Source organism: Delphinapterus leucas, chromosome 20 (genome assembly GCF_059928025.1).
Source record: "Delphinapterus leucas isolate spDelLeu-1000000601 "Yukka" chromosome 20, BTC_Dleu_Yukka2, whole genome shotgun sequence".
Classification (NCBI taxonomy): domain Eukaryota; kingdom Metazoa; phylum Chordata; class Mammalia; order Artiodactyla; family Monodontidae; genus Delphinapterus; species Delphinapterus leucas.
In genome coordinates, this window is record NC_143148.1 from 5704852 (window position 1) to 5726561 (window position 21710).

The window sequence follows — 21710 nt, forward strand, 5'->3', positions numbered from 1 at the left end:
GCAACGAGAGAGGCCACGGCAGTGAGAGGCCTGTGTACCACAAAAAAACCCAAAACAAAACAAAACCTATAAGCCTGATGAAACAAATTGAAGACAACACAAATAAATGGAAAGAAATACCATATTCATGGATTGGAGGCATTAGTGTTATTAAATGATCATAGTCCCCAAGACAAGGTACAGGTTCAATGGAATCCCTGTCAAAATACCAATGGCATTTTTCACAGACTAGAGCAAATAATTATAAAGTTTGTATGGAAACACAGAAGACCCTGAATAGCCAAAATAATCTTGAGAAGGAAGAACAAAGCTGGAGGTGTCATGCACCCTGGTTTCAAACTATACTACAAAGCTTCATGCATCAAAACAGTGTGGTACTGGCACAAGATCAATGGACACATAGATCAATGGAACAGGATAGATAGAACAGAAATAAACCCATGCCTACATGGTCAATTAATCTATGACAAAGGAGGCAAGCAGATACAATAGGACAAAGACAGCCTCTTCCACAAATAAATGGTGTTGGGGAAATGGACAGCTACATGCAAATCTATCAAACTGGAATAATTTCTCACACCATATACAAAAATAAACTGGTATATACATACAATGGAATATTGTTTATTTAATAATTAATAAATTTTTAATTATTATATATATTTTTATTTTTGGCTGCGTTGGGTCATCGTTGCTGCGTGCGGGCTGTCTCTAGTTGCGGCGAGCAGGGGCCACTCTTTGCTGTGGTGCACGGGCTTCTCATTGTGGTGACTTCTCTTGTTGCAGAGCACAGGCTATAGGTGCACGGGCTTCAGTAGTTATGGCACGTGGGCTCAGTAGTTGTGGCACATGGGCTTAGCTACTCCATGGCATGTGGGATCTTCCTGGACCAGGGCTTGAACCTGTGTCCCCTGCATTGGCAGGCAGATTCTCAACCACTGGACCATGAGGGAAGTCCCTACAATGGAATATTACTTAGGCTTAAAGGGGAGGAAATAAAGACATGTGCCACAACATGGATGAACTTTGAGGACATTATGCAAAAAGACAAATACTGTATGATTCCACTTTTATGAGATATTTATAGAAGTAAAAATCACAGCAATAAAAACCACAGCAATAAAAGCAGAAAGGTGGTTGTCAGGGTATTGCAGAAGGAGAGATGGGGAGTTACACTTTCAGTTTTGCAAGATGAAAAGAGTTCTGGAGATGGATAGTGGTAATTTGGTTGGACAAAAATATGAATATATTTAACCACTAAACACTTAAAAAGAGTTAAGATTGTAAAACTGTATATTTTATTTATTATAATTAAAAATAGAAAAAAAAAGTCTTTGAGCACTGCCACAGGAGGTGAGGGCGGGGGAGAGTTTGATGAGAAAGTTGGAGTTAGTGGGGTATGACTGAGAATAGGCGTGATAAAGTGAGGTGGGAAGGAAGAGGGCACAGGGAAAGGGGGATATAAGAGCAAGATTGCGGAGATCCATGGAGCATGGGGGTTGGGGGATAAAGTGCAGGAAGAGAGAGACTGTAGAGGGTTAAAGTGTACACAGGGGTTGAAGAGTGCAGTGTGTTTAAAGCGCACTGTGGGACACAGGTCCTGACCCAATTGCTTTTCTTCCCTTCCTACCTCATTACACGTGTATCTTTCTTACAGCCTTGGCTGTACAGGAGTCCTTCTCCCAGCTTCCAGTTACTTTCCAGTGAGAATTGTTCCACAAGGAGATGTATTTTTGGTGTGTTTGTGGGGGAGGTGAGCTCCACGTCCTCTTACTCCGCCATCTTGATCAAGAGGACTGAGTACTTTTTTCTTGAAGAGTCTGTTGCTTTGTCATTTTTTGTGTGTTTTCTGTCCTTTTTTTAATTGAATTTTAAAAAGTTCTCTATATACACTAAATAGGAGGCCTTTCTTGGCTCTCTCTCTTTATCGCTTTTTCTATCTTGTTGTCTTTTGATGAGTAGAAGCTCTTAACTTCAATACAACATCATTTGTCATGTTCTCCTTTATAGTCAATATTTTTGTTCTGTTTAAGAAGTCTTTTCCTATTATAAGATCTCAAAAACGTTCTTTGTTTTCTTCTAGAAAAATCATTTTATACCTTTAAATTTTACATCAGCAATCTATTCAGAATAATTTGTTATATGTGTTAGTAGTGACTTAAGTCTTTTTATCCATCAAGATAACACACTCCCATTTATTCTGAAAATGTTGTGTTTGCCTTTCTTTTTTTTTTTTTTTATTACTCAAAGAAGCTTTATTTTTCTATTTAGCTTTCTGACTCTGTGCTTGTGCTTTCAACACTTTCACAACGATTTTCTGCTCCTCAATGAGGAAAGTGCGCTTGATCCTGTCATGGACACATTTAGCACACATGGAACCACCGCAGGCCCGGCTAACATGTTTTTTCGTTTTAGACAACCTCATAAGAACTTTAGGTCTCACAGCACGGACTCCTCGAAGTTGGCCTGGGCACACGCCACATGCGGATTCTGGTGCTTTCCCAACTTTCTTGGTATAAAGGTAAACAATTCTATTACCAGGGGTTTGGGACAGCCTGGTTTTGTTAAGGGCTGTATTGTAGGACAGCCTACGACGGTATGTCAAACGCTGAACCATCCTGAATGCCTCTAGATACCATCCCCAGAAGAGGTTGCCTTTCTTTTTATTTGCTGTCATCTATCATGGCCTCATCCAGTTTAACATCACCTCACCCTGATTTTCTGTCAAGTCTCCTGGTGATTCAGGCTTTTCTTGTCTCTTTCAGTCTTTACAACCCCAGTGTGCCACACAATCAAGGTTAGTCTTAGTACCAGAAATCTTCAGTGGAAATTTTTGTTTAGAGCATTGATTATTCTCATGTTTTAAAGGGAAAACTGCACCATGTTGAGAGACAATTTTTGGTCTCTTATGTTTTTTCACAGCTTGTATCAGCTTCTGTCCTAAATTATCTTTTCAAGGATTTTTTGTATAACAATCAATTTCAGATAATGTCTGCAGTACCTCCTCCAGGGAAAAGGACAGATTAATTACTGGACCAACATAAAAAAAATAGTGGCTTCCTCTGAGGCAAAATTTCGGCAGGTTTGTTGAGGACCAACTTTTAAATATTTGGATTTCTTAACCTTGACAACATATTCACTTGTGATGCATCCTCACTTGTGATGCATCCTGGGCCTCTTTGTATCATCTCTGAGGAACTTGAGGTGGACAAGAAGAATAAATGCAAACATGAAGCTTCTGCTGTTTACTATGTCATGAATGATAAAATCTTCTTTCTCAGACCCCAGAGGCTCATGCCTTCTGACAGCATCCATGAAGTTGACAGGATAATTTGTTATCTTGCCAGTGGGGTAAAATCTAAGACATTTCCTCCCATTCCTTAAGAGTCATGAGGAGGAGGATGTGAAGCCGAGAGAGACAAGATTTTCTCAGAGAGAAAATTACAAATATCCTTCAGAATCCCAGTTAAGGGATAGGAGAATGCTTCCTAGAACAAGTGGAAATTTTCTCACCCAAGCTCTGGGCAACGTGAGAAAAGGACAGTCCTTTTCAACAAATGATGCTGGGAAAATTGGATATCCACATGCAAAAGAAGGAGGTTGGACCCTTAACACCTCATACAAAAATTAACTCAAAATGGATCAAAGACCTAAATGTAAGACCTAAAACAATAAAACTCTTAGAAGAAAACAAAGGGCAAAAGGTTCGTGACATTAGACTTGGCACTGATTTCTTTGGATTTGACACCAAAGGCACAGGTAACACAAACTGAACTTCACAAAATTTAAAAAGCTTTTGTGCATCAAAAGACAGAATCATCAGAGTAAAAAGACAATCCACCGAATAGGAGAAAATATTTGCAAGTCATATACCTGATAAGAGATTAATATCCAAAATACAGAGAGAACTCTTAAAACTCAAAACAACAACAAAAACAACACAAAAAAACTCAGAAATAACCCAATTTAAAAATTGGCAAAGGACGTGAATAGACACTTTTCCATATAAGATATACAAATGACAAATAAGCACATGAAAAGATGCTCAACATCACTATTCATTAGGTGAATGCAAATCAAAAAATCAAAACTACAATGAAATACTATCTTACAGCCATTAGGATGGCTACTATCAAAATAATAGAGAACAATACGTGATGGCAAGAATGTGGAGAAACTGGAACCCTGTGCACTGTTGGTAGCAATGTAAGATGGCACAGCCGCTGGAAAACAGGATGGCAGCTCCTCAGAAAATTAAAAATAAAATTACAATATGATCCAGCAATTCCACTTCTGGGTACCTATACAAAAGAATTGAAAGCAGGGTCTCAAAGAGATATTTGATAGCTAAAACATGGAAGCAACCCAACTGTCCATCAACAGATGAACAGACAAGCGCGGTATATACATAAAATGCAATATTACTCAGTCTTAAAAGAAAGGAATTCTGCGATATAATACAACATGAACCTTGAGGAAGTTAACATTAATAAAGGGAACCCTCACCAAGACGGTGTCGGGAGACCAGCAGGGGGAGCTCTCACACGCGTACCACTGGATCTCAATACAGATTCCAGGAAGAGATGTTACCTTGCATCTCTGGCAGGAAGTGACGCTACTTTACTACCACCAGCAAGAGGAAGCAAGATTTTCTCATTGCCTAGCAACAGTTCAACCAATGAGAGACTGTCACAACTCAATGAAAAGCCACTGTACTTTGAACTCCCAGTTTCCGCCAATGGATTTTTTGTTTATAACAGCCCCTCCCAACTGCCCTTTCTCCTCTATAAAAGTTTCCTCTTCTTTGCTTTACTGGACTTACATGTTTCCTCACAGGTGCACGTCCCAAATTGTAATTCTTTGCAGCTCCTGCATAAACCCATTTTGCTGGTAAAATAACTGGCTGTTTTAGGTTAACAAGGGCATTATGCTAAGTGAAATAAACCAGTCACAAAAGGACAAATACTGTATGATTCCACTATGTGAGATACTTATAGTAGTCAAAATCATGGGAGGCAGAAAGTATGAGTGGTGGTTTCCAGGGACCGGGGAAAGGGGGAAATGAGGAGTTATTGTTTAACGGTATAGAGTTTGTTTTACAAGATGAAATGAGTTACAGAGCTGAACGGTGGTGATGGCTGCACAACATTATGGATGTATTTAATACCACTGATCTGTATAATTTTTAATGGTTAAGATGGTAAATTTTATGAGCATTTTTGCTACAATTTTAAAAATTGGAAAAAAAAAATCCAGGGACTTGTTCAAATGAGAAAATCTAATAAAGACCCAATCCCAGGACCTGGCTCAAGCAGCCCTTCTCCCTCAATGTTTTAAACATCACACACCTGTGGGTGAGTGGGGTTACAGGCCTGGTAGAGCTGGATTTTCCCCACTCAGCCTCCAGGAAGGTAAAAGAAAAGTAGCTCCACATGTCACAAAATCAGAAACTAGAAGTTTGAGTTGGCTAGACTCTGATTTCAGATGGATGGAAACATGTGACCCTGATACTCTTCATGGTGAGTAGCTGCCCCCTGCCCCCAAGAGCTCCTTACTTTCCCAATGGAGGCTGAGGAGCTGGAATCTACCCCCCACCCTGTAGTTTAGCCTTAATGAAAATGAAGAGTGGTTCCCATTCTGCTGTTCCCCTACCCTGTGTGTATATACTCTAGAGTATTAGGAAAAATAGACCTTCCAGCTCCAAGTGTGGGGAAGCAGGGGAGCTATTAGGAACCCTGGTGTGGGCCTTGTTCAGCTCCCTGCACCAAATGAAAAGTGTTGAGAGGTTACTGCCCTTCCCTTAATATCTCAACCTAGAGTCTGGGCAAACAGTTCTGTGAGAAGGGTAATGACGCATGAGTATGTCTGTAGTAGCCCCAGCTATTTTACTGTTGAACACTGGCCAGAAGAAGAATGAGCAGAGGACAGGCCTTAAAAAACTGTAAAGGAAAGAAGACATGCTATTTGCAGGCTTGGGCAAGAAATCTTTTCATATTTTTGAGCAGCACTCAAGTCTCTCTCCAGCCACTGGATGGAAATGGCTTCCAAGCTAGGGACACAGAAATTGACCCCTGACTTGGGCAAGTTCTCCCCATTCCCTCCCTTTACAAGGCAGCACCACTCCAAAGACGTTCAGGGACAGGAACATTTTCCTAGAATCAGTGGCACTGTTGTTGTTGCAGTTTAGAAAATACAATCAGTGTCCAACAGAAGTAATTCTGGAAGGGTACTGAGTGGAGGTATCTATTTGAAGATTTTTTTATATATATATATATGGATCCTGGGAAGAGCAGGTAAGGCCTAAAAACATGTCAGGGTCTGTCTTACGATGTTACTCCGTCTGGAAACAAAATGAACTTGACACTGACACCTCGCCCCCAGTGGCACTATGGGAAATAGGAGACCCTCCCTATGGAGATTACATGTCTGTCTTGACGACTTCGTTGCAGTGTAAAGAAATCCTCCAGTAATGGTGGGAGTGTTCATGAGGTAACCACATGCTGCCGTAGTGAAAATGAGGCAGAGAGTGAGAAAGCAGCTGAGATAGAATGAGTAGGAAATGAATGAAGGGGGAAAAGAACAGCCAGGCTGGTGGGAATGAATGAAAACACCCCCATCACCTTCATCTTCACCACCCACCCATACACACAAACAGATCCAGGTCCCATGTCCTTGTGGCTCAGGGATGAACTCTAGGCACACTGATGCATCCCTGCAGAAACGTGCATGGAACTTGTCTTTAAGCACAAAGACGTCTGAGAGATGTTTTCAGGCCTGTCATCACCCATTTGGGAAGATGATCCCAGTGCCTTCCTTCCATCCATACTTGATGACAGTATTTAGAATCTTGTCCTTCTTGTTAACAGTTTGCAGTCAAGAACAAAGCGCCTCCTTGTGGCCCTTATCTGCTTGGGCAGCCATGGTAATTCTCCGAGGAGACACATGCATTTCATGCACCACAGGCTGACCTCATGAGAACACAGTAATTCTAGGGCTCTGCTAGGACCTCTACTCAGACTATTGAAGTTAAAGCAGCCAAAGGTACCAACTGGCTCCTCAAACTCATCCGCTTCCAGGTCATCTAGGTCGAAGCAGTTGAAGGGCTGAATGGAGAAGCTGGTGGTTTTAAAAAAATAAATAAATAAAATCCAGCCAAAGAAGTGGAGTCATCAGAAATGGAGACAATGTTACTTTGGGGTGGGGGGTTCTCATGAATGGTGTTGTGGAAGAGGCCACTGGAGACAAGTGATGAACCAATGCTGATTCAAGCCTGCAGGGGATGAGAAATTAGGGCCTCGTAGCTCATTCCGGCTCCACCCCCGCCTCTTCACTCTGACCGGATCAAGGACTTGGAGCAGCAAACATCAGCTCTTACAGAAAGGGTCAGCTTACAGAGCAAGCGAAGCCTGGGGCCTGGGAGTGCTGCTCGTAACAATACACTTAGTATCACACATTCATCATTTTATTTCATTCTCCCAACTTGAAGTTCATAAAAGCCAAGTCACCCTCTAGGTGGAAAAGATAGGACTGGAGAACTCAGAGGATGGGCCCCCAGGGCCAGTGACCTTTTCCATGTACTCCATGGCTGAGGCGCTTCTCAACAAATGAGAGTGGGTGGATTAGAAGGGCCGTATGACCGACCTCAGGTCACACTGAGTGGGAAATTTCTTCAAAAAAAAAACAAAAAGAAAAAAAGAGCCATAAAGAAACGTTAAGCTAAAATAAATAAATAAAATTTAAAAAAGAAATGTTAAGCTATACTCAGCAGACTATTAGTAAATCTGTTAGTCATTTTGGAACTATTACAAATATTTTATGTGCCTTTCTGATATACGGAATGTGTAATTATATAACATATACTCTATGATACTTACATATTTTATATAATTATATTTAATGTTTCCAAATATCCTAAAATGTAATTGTATTATATAATTATATACATATCCTGCAATGTGAATAAAACAAATGATTATTTCAATGTAATTAAAAACTAAGATTTTCAGCATAAAAGACAAAAGAAGTACCATAAATATAAAATCAAACAGATCTGGGTTGTGATCAGACATTCTGCATTTCTAACAAGTTCCCAGGGGATGCCAAGGCTGTTGGTCCATTCCGCATTCTGAGTATCAAGATTCTAAGGTTCTGGGCTTCTCTGGTGGCACAGTGGTTAAGAATCCACCTGCCAATGCAGGGGACACAGGTTTGAGCCCTGGTCCGGGAAGATCCCACATGCTGCGGAGCAACTAAGCCCGTGCGCCACAACTACTGAGCCTGCAAGCCACAACTACTGAGCCCACGCGCCACAACTGCTGAAGCCCACGCACCTAGAGCCTGTGCTCCACAGGCTCCACAGAGTAGCCCCCACTCGCCACAACTAGAGAAAGCCCACGTGCAGCAACGAAGACCCAACTCAGCCAAAAGTAAAATAAAAATTTATTTTTTTAAAAAAGATTCTAAGGTTCTTGTATTAACACGAGGAGGATAAAGGTTTTGATTGTTAGACTTTGATATGTTGGTTATGCGTCTGCTAATTTCTAGGGCAGCGGTCTCAGCTGGGAGGGATTTTGCCTCCTAGTGCATAAATGCCACGTTGGAGACATTTCTGGCCATGGAGGAGGTGGGAGGTGTTACTGCTAACTAGTGGAAGCTGGGGATGCCGATAAATTTACTACAGCACAGCCCCTACAAGAAATTATCAGGCTGAAAATATCAACAGTACTCAGGTGGGGAAACACTGTTCTAGGGGAACCACTAAAAGAATAAAAACAGAGTCTGTGGATTCCAAACCAGGAAGAGAGGAGAAAAGAATTGGTAAAACAAATCCTAAGTCAATCCACAGAGAGGCAATGAGAAAAAGAAAAACAGAAGAGTAGAAGAAATAGAAAGCATAAAGGGAAGTGGCAGACTTAGGCGCAAATATATTAGTTAAGTACACTAAATATAATTGGAACTAATATCAGTTAACAAAGATCATCAGACTGGATTTTCTAAAGATATGCCATTTACGATTGCTATATATATAACCTAAGGCTGCAGAAAGTTTGAAAACAAAAGGATGGGAAAAGCATACCGTGCAAATACTAATCAAAAGAAAGCTGATGGATCTATATTAGTATCAAAGAATTAAGACTTGACAGGAAAAGGTCCTGCTCGATGTAAAGAAGTAATCTCATAATGATAAAAGACTGAATTCACCAAAATATAGTCTTCATTTTAAAATGCCTCTATAAACATGGCTTCAAAATACATAAAGCAGAAATTTACAAAACAGAGCAGGCAATTCTACAATTAAAGTGGGAGTTTAGCAATTTTCTTAGTATTAATTTGTTAAAAGCTAAATTTAGAAATGAATAGCAGATCTGCCTACCACAAATAAACTTGGTCTTTTGGACCTTGTAGAATGTTGCTCACATCTGCTGACTCTACTCAATGACACAAAGAGAGTTACAACACTTGACCATACACTGGGCCCCGTAAGTTAAGTCTCAGCTGTTATCAAAGGATTTAAAAAATATCAAACATATTCTCTAACTATACTGCAAAGAAGATAGAAATCGATAGCAAATATTAGGAAAGGCCTCTTCTAAACAGCACCTGAAAAAAATAGTCATCCCTTGGTATATGTGGGTTAACCCCAGAACCCCCATGGATACCAAAATCCATGTATGCTCAAGCCCCTTATATAAAATGCTGTAGTAGGGCTTCCCTGGTGGCGCAGTGGCTGAGAGTCCGCCTGCCGATGCAAGGGATGCGGGTTCGTGCCCCGGTCCGGGAAGATCCCACATGCGCGGAATGGCTGGGCCCCTGAATCATGGACGCTGAGCCTGTGCTCCGCAACGGGAGAGGCCACAACAGTGAGAGGCCCGCGTACCGCAAAAAAATAAATAAAATGCCGTAATTGCACATAACCAACACACACCCTCTTATATACTTTAAATCATCTCTAGATTACTTATAATACCTACTGCAATGTAAACGCTATGTAAATACTTGCCAGCATACAGCGAGTTCAAGTTTTGGCGTTTGAAACTTTCTGGAATTTTTTTCCCCCCAAATATTTTCAACCCGAGGGTGCAGAGGGCCAACTGGAGTATAAATAACTTCGTGGAGAAGACAGAAGAAAATTGTTTTATTCTTACAAACCTACTTACCTAGACCGGGGTAGCCAGATAGGGCTTAGTGGTGACTGTTCTTCATTGAGATGTAATTCATGTATCATCAAATTTACCCTCTTATAGCGTACAATTACATGGCTTTTAGTATATTTACAAAGTTGTGAAACCATCTCCACTAGTTCCAGGATGTTTCATCACCCCCAAAGGAAGCCTGATACTCATTAAGGAGTCACTTTCCATTGCCCACCACCCCCTACCCCGACCCCTCGACCTCAGCCACTTATCTACTTTGTCTCTATAGATGTGCCTATCTGGACATTTCATGTAAATGAAAGTTCACAATATATGGCCGCTTGTGTCTGGCTCCTTTCGCTTAGCGTAATGTTTTTTTTCCCCCCAGGTTCACCCATGTTGTAGCACATGTCAGTACTTCGGTCATTTTTATGGCTAAGTAGTATCCATTACATGGAAAAACCACATTTTATTTCTCCATTCATCAGCTAATAAACACTTGAGTGGGTTCCACATTTTGGCTCTTGTGAACAATGCTGTTAGCAGCATTTGTGTACAAGCTCTTCTGTGGCCATGTTTTCAATTCTCTTGGGTATATACCTAGCAGTGGAAGTGCTTGGTAATGTTTTCCAAAGTGGGTCCACCATTTTACATTCTCACCAGCAGTGCGTGAGGGTTCCATTTACCTCCACATCCTCACCAAACACTTATTATTGTCTGCAGTACTACAAATGATTTCTGTCATCTTGTATCCTGCCATCTTGCTAAACATGTTTAGTAGCTCAATTTTTTTTTTTTTAGTGGACGCCTTAGGATTTTCTATATATAAGATCATGTCATCTGCAATCAGTTTTACTTCTTCCTTTCCAATCTGCAAGTCTTTGCTTTTTCTTGACTAAATATTCTGGCTAGAACTTCCAGTACAATGTTGAGTAGAAGGGACAGGAGTGTCTTGCTCCTGATCTTATGTGGAAAGCACAGTCTTTCACCGTTAAGTATTATGTTAGCTGTGGGGTTTTGGAAACGTCTTATCATGTTAAGGAGGTTCCCCTCTATTCCTAGTTTGTTGAGTGTTTTTATCGCAAAAAGGTGTTGGATTTTGTCAAATGCTTTTTCTGCATCAACTGAGATGATTATGTGGTTCTGCGTTTTATTCTACTAATGGTGTATTATGTTGATTTTTCTGTTAAACCTTGAATGATTGGGATAAATTCCATTTGGTCATGGTGTATAATTTTTTTTAATGTGTTGCTGAATTCAGGTTGTCAGTATTTTTGAGCATTTTTGCATCTTTGTTCTTAAAGAGATAATGGTGTAGTAGATCTCTTTCATTTGGTGTTTTTGTCTGGTTTTAGGTATCAGGGCAATACTGGCCTCAGAATAAGCTGGGAAGTGTTTCTTCTTCTATTTTTTGGAAGAGTGTGTGAAGAACTGGTATTAATTACTTAAATGTTTTGGTAGAATTCAGTAAAGCCATCTGGGTCTGGGCTTCTCTTTGCGGATAGTTTCTTTGATTACTAATTCAGTATATTCCATGTATTCCAAACACAAGAACATTTCTGTTGTGCTTTATATTCCATAGAAAAGGGATAAAACTCTACATAACAGTCTAAGTCACGTTTTGTCACTAGAGCAGCTCAGGTCAGATCAGGTTTTGCCCCGACTCATTAAAAAGGATTTCCACAACGTGCAGCACGGCTAATAAGACATCAGGACTTGTATTCCTGTAGTGCTACTAAGCCAGCCATGCCGTGTCCCTCCTCGTCTAGCTTGTCAAGCCAGCTTCCTTCTTTGGCTGGGCTGAAGAGGATCTCAAGCTACAAGAGGAAGTCAAGGCGTTTTCTTTCTTCTGGGAGATCTGTGGAGTTCTGGTCTGGTCGGTCCGTAAGGGCCCACGTCACACACCCAGCACACTCTGGGTCTGTTCCCCCACCTGGGAAACACAGCTGGACAGGGAGGAACTGAAGGGAGTGGCTGGAGTGGGGATGCCCTCCACACAGGAGGGCTGATGACAGGTATGTGCTGCGACTTCAGATACTCTGATGAGAACCAAGGACAGGAGAGAGAGCGGGCCTTCCTTCCGGCTGCTCCTTGTGTAATTTCTTGTGGGTTTGAAAAGAAGAAGTGGCATCAGGCCCACCTCCTCAATCTCTCTGCTCTCTGTCCTCAACCACAGCCCAGCTGAGGTCCTCACCCTCCAGGACCACCATGCCAGCCTCTTCCCTGGCCTCCTGGCCTTGTTTGACCCCAGAAGGATCTCCCCAAGTCTTACTGGACCCCGTCCCTCAGGGCCAAGTTCAAGCCCTGCGCCCTGCTATTTAGAGGCTCCTCGGGATCTGGCCCCTACCTACTCCTCCATGCTCCCTGGGTAACTCCGTCTCACTTCCCCACTCTCCATACTAATTACTTGTTTCCCTGATGAGGGAGGAGGAGGGAAGCTTTCCAGGTAGAGGTTCATGTTACAGGCAAAAGGCTGGAGATGCTGAAGCATGTGTGGGTTTGCAGGAGCCAAGAATGTTTGCCAGGGAGTGGTGGGTGGCGAGACTGGGAAGATCTGCATCCTGGGTGCCAAGGTGACAGCAACCTTCCCTTTACTCCCCTAATGCAGGTGCCACCAAGTCCCAATCTGTCTCCTCATTACCTGCCACCTCCCCAACTCCACCTGCTCCAGCCCACTTAGACCAGAATCCTCCTGGATCTCTTAGCCTCAAGTCTCCCCCACTTCAATTCTGATGCTGTCACTCCTTTGCCAAAACAAGTCACGTGGCCAAGCCCAGAGCCAGTGTGGGAGGGGACCACTCAAGATGTGAGCCCTGGAGTGTGGTCCATTGGAGGCCACCAATGTAACAGTCCTACCACGTGTGGTCCAGAGACATCTTAGCTCCGCTGCTGACGTGCGGACGCATCAACAGTGTAAAGAGATGAGGCTGACTCCAGGGCATATAGAGTATTTTGAAGCAAGCTGAAGGCTGCAGCTTTATCCTGGAAGGCAGAAGCAACCACAGGGGTTTTGGCAATGAAGAAGTCATCTTGAACATTGCAGCCTCAGTAGACATCACACGGAGCAGAAGAACCTCCCAACTGAGCCAAGCCCAGGCCACAGAGTTAGGAGGAATAACACATTTCATTGTTTTAAGTCACTAAGTTTGGGGGGTTGGGTGGTCACGCAGTAAATGTTAAGTGGGACAGCACAGCCATTCATTTGAGCGCTCCTCCAGCCATTACTGGCAGGTTGATGACGAAGCCTGAACACTCAGCATCACGCTGCAAGTGATTACTACACTGCCCGCCTCCCCACCTCATGGATTCTTCACTCGTTCAGTCCTTCAAATATTTATAAGCCCGGAAAGGTACATTCGGGTTGGGTGGGGTGGGGGGACTGAGTTTAAACCACAGGCCTTGCCCTTAGGAAATGAAGGTGAGCTAATAACAGGAGGAAGAGGGTCCCTTTCACCCTCACCCCCCAGGGTTCGATTTGCTCTAACAAACAGTAGGGACTCAGTAACATGAGGACTGAGCTGGTGAAAGCACCTTGCCACCCATCGCCAACTTCCCCTCCACCCTGCGGAGCCAGATTTCACTCAGGTGTCATGTCCTCTGTGAAACCTTACACGCACCACCATCCACTACGTCTGCTGCTCCTCTCTGGGGCTTTTCGGCCCCTGCATCAGTTAGAACTCGGGTGACCTGCAAGTGATGAAACCCCAAACAAGCAGTCAAACAGTTTAACTCTCCCAGGCGACTGGTAACTTGTGTGGGTCTCAGCAGCATCAGGAACCCAGGCTCCGCCTATCTTGTTCTGCTGCCTTGCTGGGCCTACACGTCTAAGATCACTTCCTGGCCTGGGATGGCTGCTCCCATTCCGGCCATCTGTTCCACATTCCAGAGCACAGGAAGGAGCAAAGGAGGCGGAGTGTATCTCCTCCCTGCTTAGGAACACTTCCTAAGAGCTGCACATACCACTTTGTTCACATATTACTGGCCAGAACTTAGTCGCAATGCCACACCAAATTTCAAGAGACCCTGGGAAACTGCCTTGAATCCAGGCATTCATGTGCCCAGCTAAAAATCAGGGTGTCTATCTTAGTAAAGAAACAGGTGGATAGATGTTGTGGGATAATTGGTTCTGTCTAGCCACAGTCCCCGGCCTGCTCCCTGTCACAGCCTTGACTATCCTGGGGCCTCCCAACCACAGGGGGTTCTCCAGCAAGTTACAGCTCCCCTGACCGACTCCTCTCATGCCCGAGTCAGTACCCACCTTATGTGCATTAACTCACTGAGTCTTCACACCCGGCCCCTCAATCTGGTTCTACTGTTATCCCCATTTTACACACTCTTGTAATCTGAGTTCAGAAACACTGGGCAACCTACTCAAGGCCACACAGCTATTAAGTGAAGGAACTGGGATTTGGATGCAAGCAGTCTGGCTCCAAGGCACCTGCTCTTAACCACCACATACTCAGCCAACGTCTGTGAAACTGAACTGCACCTCAGGACTGTGCTGGCCAGAGACACCTCGTGGACCCGCTACCCAGTGGGCCAGCTGCACGCCCATCAGCCTCCCAGAGAACCCTCCTCACTCGCAGGACACAGGGGTTTTCGAGCCCAGTAATTATGTCCTCCCCAGAGAGAAGGGCAAGACTGTGGCGCTGAGGTGGTGCCCTCTTCCCCATGCTAGCGACTAAGACCAGAGGACCAGCTATTTCTAGACCTTTATTTCTCTGTGAAAAGGGAAAAGAAAGGAATAAAATAAAAACGACACAGTTGACACAAAGAAAACCACTGAGGGGAAGGAAGGGAGGTGGAGAAGTAGATGGCGGAGGGGGTCCCCATTACAGCAGCAGGAGCCAGTGACCTGGGATGCTCACATCTCTCCCCCAGCGTGGGCAGCAGTGGCCCCTTCCTCCCAAGGTCTCTGCCCTGTCCCACCTTGTGCTCCCCTCAGCCCCTCGGGAGGTGGACGGTGAGAAGTCGGATTCCCGGGCTGGGGAGGGGAGGACCCGTGCTGGGGGAGGGGCCTGGGGTCAGACCATGCACAGGGAGTGACAGCCAAAGGCCCCCCAATGTCTCCCTGAGGGAGGGACTGGGGGGGGAGGGTGGACACCAGAGGCCGGCGTTGGCTCCTCTTCCAGCATCAGGCGAGAGACAGAACTGGGGGAACAGGAACAGCTGGGAGTCAGAACAGCAGCTAGCCCTCTGCCCACAGCTGCTCCTGCGTCTCCCCGCCTGGAGCGGCTGCTCCCAGGCCTAGCGGCATCCTTGCAGACCACCTTGCTGCTGGGGTCTCGGAGCTCTCAATGCCTTACCAGTCAGAGCCTCCTGGGCAAAGTACTTGACGTCCACGTCCTGGTCCTGGGTCAGCTTCTCTAGGATGGGCTTGACTTCGCTCTGCAGTGTGCTGGGAAGAGAAGAGGAGGGCAAGGGGTCAGCCAGGTGGGGCCGGGGGCACAAGGTGTGCACAGACAGACACACAACTGAATTAAGAGTCTCAGGGGCCAGAGAAACAGTTACTTTGAAGGTTGGAAGTCTGACAAACCAGGACAGAGGCCTCTGGGGCCCAGAAGAGGTACAGGGAGGTCAGACAGTGTGGAAAAGTGGAATCCAGAACCCACAAGTCTCTGAGCCTTGGCAGTCGGTACCTTCCATTCATTTAACATACTTATTGAGGCCTACTGCGTATTAGGTGTGAACACAGTGGAAAATCTAACCCTCCTGATTCTCGCCCACGTGGAGCTTGGGCTGGGAGGAAGGCACACACCAAACTGAGGATGAGTACCGGAAGAGGCAAGTGCCAGAACGGAGGGACTTGGCCCTACAGGAGCCCAGGGAGGTAAGGGGCCCAGGGAAATGCATCTGCACCGACACTCAGTTGTTTGGGGAAACGAAGGTGGACTTCAGAGAGAAACTAAAGGTATGAAGCTGTGTCGTGGACAGAGACAGAAGTCAGAGGTGCAGGTGTCATATGTCCCCTTCCAGTTGACAGAGCTCCCCCTCCCCCCCAATATAACCACTATTCTCATTTCCATCACCTACATGCCCCTTTACCCATTTTTGAAGTTGATATGAATGGAATCCCAGGATAGGTTTTCTTGGGCCTGGTTTCTCATGCAGGTGAGTCTCTGAGAGTCACCTAGGTTGCTGCACACAGCAGGAAGGAGTCTTTTTATTGCTAAATACAGTCTCCTACCATATGAATAAACCACAACTTATCCACTATACTGTCGATGTGCACTTGCGCTGTTTCCACTTCATGGCTAATATGAATAAAGCTACCATGAACGTTCTTTTGTTAGAAACAAGCACTCCTTTCTCTCGGATATACACCCAGAAGAGGATACAGCCGGGAGAGCACACGCCAGCTCATGGGGTGTACGTCTAATTAGCTTCACTCAACTCTACCAATTTTCAATGATTAGGCCCATTTATTATTTACAGCCCCACCGGCAAGATATGAGAGTTCCAGCCGTCTACCAACACCAGAGTGTTCTTCACCAACACTTGCGCCACTGAGCTTTTTCAGTTTAGTCATTCTGACATAGCGATCCATTTCCCCCACTGAACTGGTATACACGAGGGTCTGTTTCTGTGCCCTCAATTCTGTGCCATTGAGCTATTTGAATATTATTGTGCCAACACCTCACTTTTTAATTACTGTGGCATCGTAGTTAAGTCTTGGTATCTGGTAGGATAAGTCTTCCAACTCTGTTATTCTTTAGGATCAACTTGCTTATTCCAGATCTTTGCATTTTCATGTTAATTCCAGAATCTACTTGTCAATTTTTCAAGAAAGGACCTGCTGAGATTAACTGAGATTATACTAAACTTATGAGTCTGGGGAACCATCCCATCCATGAATATTATGTACGTCTCCTTTAATTTCCCAAAGCAACATTTCATAGTTTTCACTAGAGGTATTATACATCTTTCATTAAATTTATTACTTGGTATTTGATGGTTTTGGTGCAATTGTAAATTACACACACACTTGTTAATTTTATTTTCTAATGATTTGTTGCTATTATATAGAACTGCCACCTTCTCACCCCCTCCCACCATGTGAGGCAGGTCATGTGAATTCTCATTCTACATTTGAAGAAACTAAGACCTCGAGGTCACAGAGCAAGCAAACAGCAGTGCTGGGCCTCAAACCCTAAGCTCTACCTTCAAAAGTCAAAGATTAAGATGCCCAAAACCAGCGCTACTGGTGTGTGAAGGAGGGTCCAGGCCTCACCTGTTGTCCAGGATGGGCCCTATCTTCTGTAGGGACTTGGCCACGTTGAAGCGGACATTGGCGACGGGGTCCCCAGCCATACGCAGCACTGTGGGCAGCATGTGCTTGGTGGTGATGTCCTGCCCACAGACCTCAGACAGCACCTGGAGGTCAGTGAGTAGCAGAGGGTGACTACCCGAAGTTCATGGCTAACTCCCATTTCTCTCCCTTTCTGACCAAGGCCACTCTGGTGATTGTCAGGCCAGAGGGTGAAGCTGAGCAACAGGGGGAGCTCTGAGCCCAGATTCAGAGGGAATGAAGCTCCCATTTCCCCTAACACCCTCCTAACACCACTGTCTCCCTGCCCTGCAAACTCCCAGCCCACATTGTCCCATCCTGTCTCCCCACCCTCAGACTTCCCTTCATCCTCTTGGGATGGGACTTGATTCCTGACCCCTGGGATCCCTTCCTTAGTACAGGGGTCTCCAAAGTGAGGCATGGGAAGAAATTATCAGAACACTTAGTTATGTTAGTTTTGAAATCCTGTCCTTTAATTTCTAGTTATGTGTATGGCTTATTTAAGTGATTAAATATAGCTAATATATGGCAGAGCTAGAATTAAAAAGCAGGTCTGATTCTATAAACTGCACATTTAACTATTATATCATAAATAGACATATACAGATTTTGTGGGGAAGGAGAGGGTGCTCAGAAAGGTCTGGCAATCACTGTTCCGAGAGGCCAAGTCTCCCTAGTCCTGGGCCTCCCACAACGCCAGGTCCCCACCCCCAGAGGCCCTGTGACTCTGACTGGGGAGCCCCAACCTCTGGCCTGCAGTTCCCCAAGGACTCACCCCTGCAACCCCAGATCCCATCACTCGCCCACCCCCAAGCCAGGTTTCTCCCGTGCGGACCCTCTGCCACTCCTCCTCTCCCAGGCGCTCCCCCACCCCCAGGGACAGGCCGGAGGCAGGTGGTCATGCTCAGGTGCTCCCCGCCCCCAGGGACAGGCCGGAGGCAGGTGGTCAGGTGGTCGTGCCCAGGCGCTCCCCACCCCCAGGGACAGGCCGGAGGCAGGCGGTCGCGCTCACGTTGATGCAGAAGAGCGTAGTCATGCGGTGCAGGTAGTTGGGGTCCCCAGACATGGCCAAGACCTTGGGGATGATAGTAGCGTGGGCCCACTCCTTCCCAAACTTCTCCACCAGTTTCTTCAGGTTGCTGGTGGCCGCCTCGCGGATGGCATAGACTGCAGAAGGATGAGGGGCAGGGGGCGGTGATTCAGAGGTGAAGGACTGACTCGGGTGGCGAGCCACAGTCACACTCACTACTGCCTACCGAGCCGCCCTAGGCACCAGGTCACATACGAACCAATAAACTCCAAGAGAAAGAAAGGGCTTGCTGTGTGCTAAATGTAGGGTTTTCTTTCCACGCAGCACCTCCTCAAGAGCTCCAAGATACAGACGGGCACACCGAGGCTCTGAGAAGTGATTTGCCCAAGCAAATGATTTAGTACTTAGTACATGGAATGGAGCCTGCCTGTTACAGAAAAATGTTAACTTTTATTTTTGCCACTCTTAGTGAAAACAATGAGCAGTTCTCACAATGGCCTTGAAAGGCTGGGATGAGAAGTCCCATGTTTCACAGAATGAGCGTGGGCTGAAAGATGGCAAGTGACTTGCTTAAGCTTCGACAGCCAGGAGGTGGGATTCAAACCCAGGCTGTCTGCTTGGTGGTCCTAGGACTCTCAACTGTAGCAGGCAGCCCCTGGGTGACCTGTTATGTCCGCCTCCGACCCCTGCGCTTCTCTGGGACTCCAAAAAGCAAGGAGCTGGTCCACGTGAGCATCTGACAGCATGGGAGAGTGACTCTAGCCTCCCCCACTCCCCCCACCTGCCCCAGACAATCCACCCCTGCATCCCTCCTGGAGCCCCAATCTCCTCCCAGAGATACCAGAAGTACTCACCATGATCTACAAGCCAGGCCATGCACAAGGAGTTGAGTTTCTCATCAAAGAACTCCACCCCCTGCAGAAGACAAGGAAGTAAGGGATCACAGGAGACTGGGTAGTTTCCAGCAAACCTCAGGGAAACCACACCCACCCCAAGCAGCCGGGACACTGCTCAGCTTCACCTGAGGGGCTTTTTTTCTCTCCTCTCTCTCATTTAATTCTATCCATCTTATAAAGGCCCTATTTCCTGTGTACCTTCCTCCAACTCCCCGGACAGTCCTCACACCTTCCACTGAGCCCTCACGGGCCCCAGGTCCACCGGCACAGCCCGGGACACACTGCACTGTGACTAGACTCCACCGTGCACCTCTCCCAGGGCAGCGTGCCTGGCACCAGGCCTCTGCACTCACCAGCTGTCCAGCCAGCAGAGGCATGTACTCAATGATGGCCAGCCGCACTCGCCACTTGGCATCCTCAGCCAGCTCCACAATGGCGGGAAGCAGGGACTGGGACAGCTGCCGGATGCCAATCACCTCGTTTACGCAGTCCAGGTTGGAGATGATGTTCAGCCGCACCTCCGGGCACTGAGGAGAGGATAGAAGGGTTCTGAGAGAAGGCCAATGCACACAGAACCCAGGGCAGGGCGAAAAGAGCTCAACCACACCAACCTCGTATAATAAACATCTCTGCAGGGCAGACTACCACTGCCCAAGCCCAGCTCCCGGCCCTGGGGACATGTTAAAAGCACACAAAGCAAGCAACATGGATTATTAAATGGGACAGCTTTTCAAATCTCATCATAGAAGCACAAAAAATGTTTAGCCCTTTTGAAGAATTTGCAGGAATCACAGTGCAAAAACATGGTACCCTGGGAAAAACAGACAAGATAATAATCCCAGCTCTGCCAGTTGCTAGCTGGGAGCCCTTTGGCAAGGGACTTAACATTTCTGGATATCAATGTGTGACACAGAAACGTCCATCTAATCCCAAAGGGTGGTTGAGGCTACTGAACTGCCTGATCCACAAAGGGCTTGGCATGTGGGAGTTTATTACTTTTATCATTTCTGTTACTTTTACTCTTTCTGCTAGTCTTTGAGCTCTGTAAGGAGCACGTCTCATATATCCTTATGTCTCCAGTACCCAGCAGAGTTTCTGGACCATAGTAGGTGCTCAATACATCAGCTGAAAGAAAAAAACGAAGGAATAAAGAAATATTTTTGAACCACTAGGTGACTACCAATATTATGAGCTCTGACTTACAAAATGTGCACATGTGCAGGTATCCCCCACTTTTCGAAAGTTCGCTTTACACCACTTTGAGTTTATGAGAGACCTACACTGGTGCCTGCTTTTGCTAACCAAAAGAAACCCAAAGAGGGTTTTTGCTTTTACGAGAGAAAAAAACTGCTTCTTTGCTCTACACCATTTTGACTTATGACAGGTTCATAAGAACGCCTATCTTAGGATAGCAGGGAAATCTGTGCCCCCATCTGCTTCTAAAAACCCTTGAAGCGGGCTTCCCTGGTGGCGCAGTGGTTGAGAGTCTGCCTGCCGATGCAGGGGACATGGGTTCGTGCCCCGGTCTGGGAAGATCCCACATGCCGCGGAGCGGCTGAGCCTGCGCGTCCGGAGCCTGTGCTCCGCAACAGTGAGAGGCCCGCGTACCGCAAAAAAAAAATAAATAAATAAAAAATAAAAACCCTTGAAGCAACTTTTAAGAAAAGGCACATAAACACAATTAATTCCTTGTCCAACATCATATATTCCTGGATGGCAGACACCACAGTTAATTTTTTCTACATCTCCCTCTGGGAGCTGTGGGGTAAGGAAGCAAGCACTGAAATGAATCCGTGAACCAAATGAGCAAGTGGGCAGTAAAGGGTTAACTGGACAGGTCTAGGCTGTTCAAACTTGGCACATTCCAAAGGACTGGCCCTTGACCAGCTCCTGGGAGATGATCTCTAAGCACCTGGAATATCCAACCTGATAAAAGGGTCTTTGTTTACCTGGGGGCCTTGGGCCATGCCAGATAGAGTATGCTAATAATGTGATTTATGGTGAGGACCTTGGGCCATGCCAGATAGAGTATGCTAATAATGTGATTTATGGTGAGGACCTTGGGCCATGTGGCATCAACCTGACCTCCACAGGGGCTGGAGACAGGTTAAGGTCAGCCACGCGAACGGCTCCATTCCATGCCTACGTGACCAACCCCCAACAAAAACCCTGGAAACCAAGGCTCAGCGAGCTTCCCTAGCTGGCAGTCTCCTCATTGCTGTCACACGTTGGTGCTGGGAGAATTAAACGCACTACGTATAACTCCACTGGGAGAGGATAAATGGAAACTGGCGCCTGGTCTCATGCACCTTCTTCCTTTGCTGATATTAATCTGTATCCTTTCACTGTAATCAACAGTGACC

General features: G+C 45.7%; 1 protein-coding gene and 1 pseudogene across 6 annotated transcripts in view; both read right to left on the bottom strand.

Annotated features, from left to right (window-relative positions):
* The window catches only part of PPP2R1A (protein phosphatase 2 scaffold subunit Aalpha), a 56782-nt gene that overhangs the window by 9252 nt on the left and 25820 nt on the right, over nucleotides 1-21710 (bottom strand). For 3 of the 6 annotated variants that reach the window (XM_089902146.1, XM_089902145.1, XM_089902143.1), the window contains 5 exons: nucleotides 19701-19874; nucleotides 19306-19366; nucleotides 18434-18588; nucleotides 17365-17507; nucleotides 15440-15531 (listed from right to left, as the gene is read on the bottom strand). In XM_089902146.1, coding sequence (XP_089758272.1) covers nucleotides 15440-15531; nucleotides 17365-17507; nucleotides 18434-18588; nucleotides 19306-19366; nucleotides 19701-19874 — 625 coding nt within the window. Of the gene's footprint in view, nucleotides 1-7131; nucleotides 7271-14831; nucleotides 15285-15439; nucleotides 15532-17364; nucleotides 17508-18433; nucleotides 18589-18623; nucleotides 18820-19305; nucleotides 19367-19700; nucleotides 19875-21710 lie in introns of those variants that run through there. The other 3 variants (XM_089902147.1, XM_089902148.1, XM_089902149.1) reach the window with 3 other exon arrangements.
* Nucleotides 7-5335, bottom strand: LOC149744565 (large ribosomal subunit protein eL34 pseudogene; annotated as a pseudogene).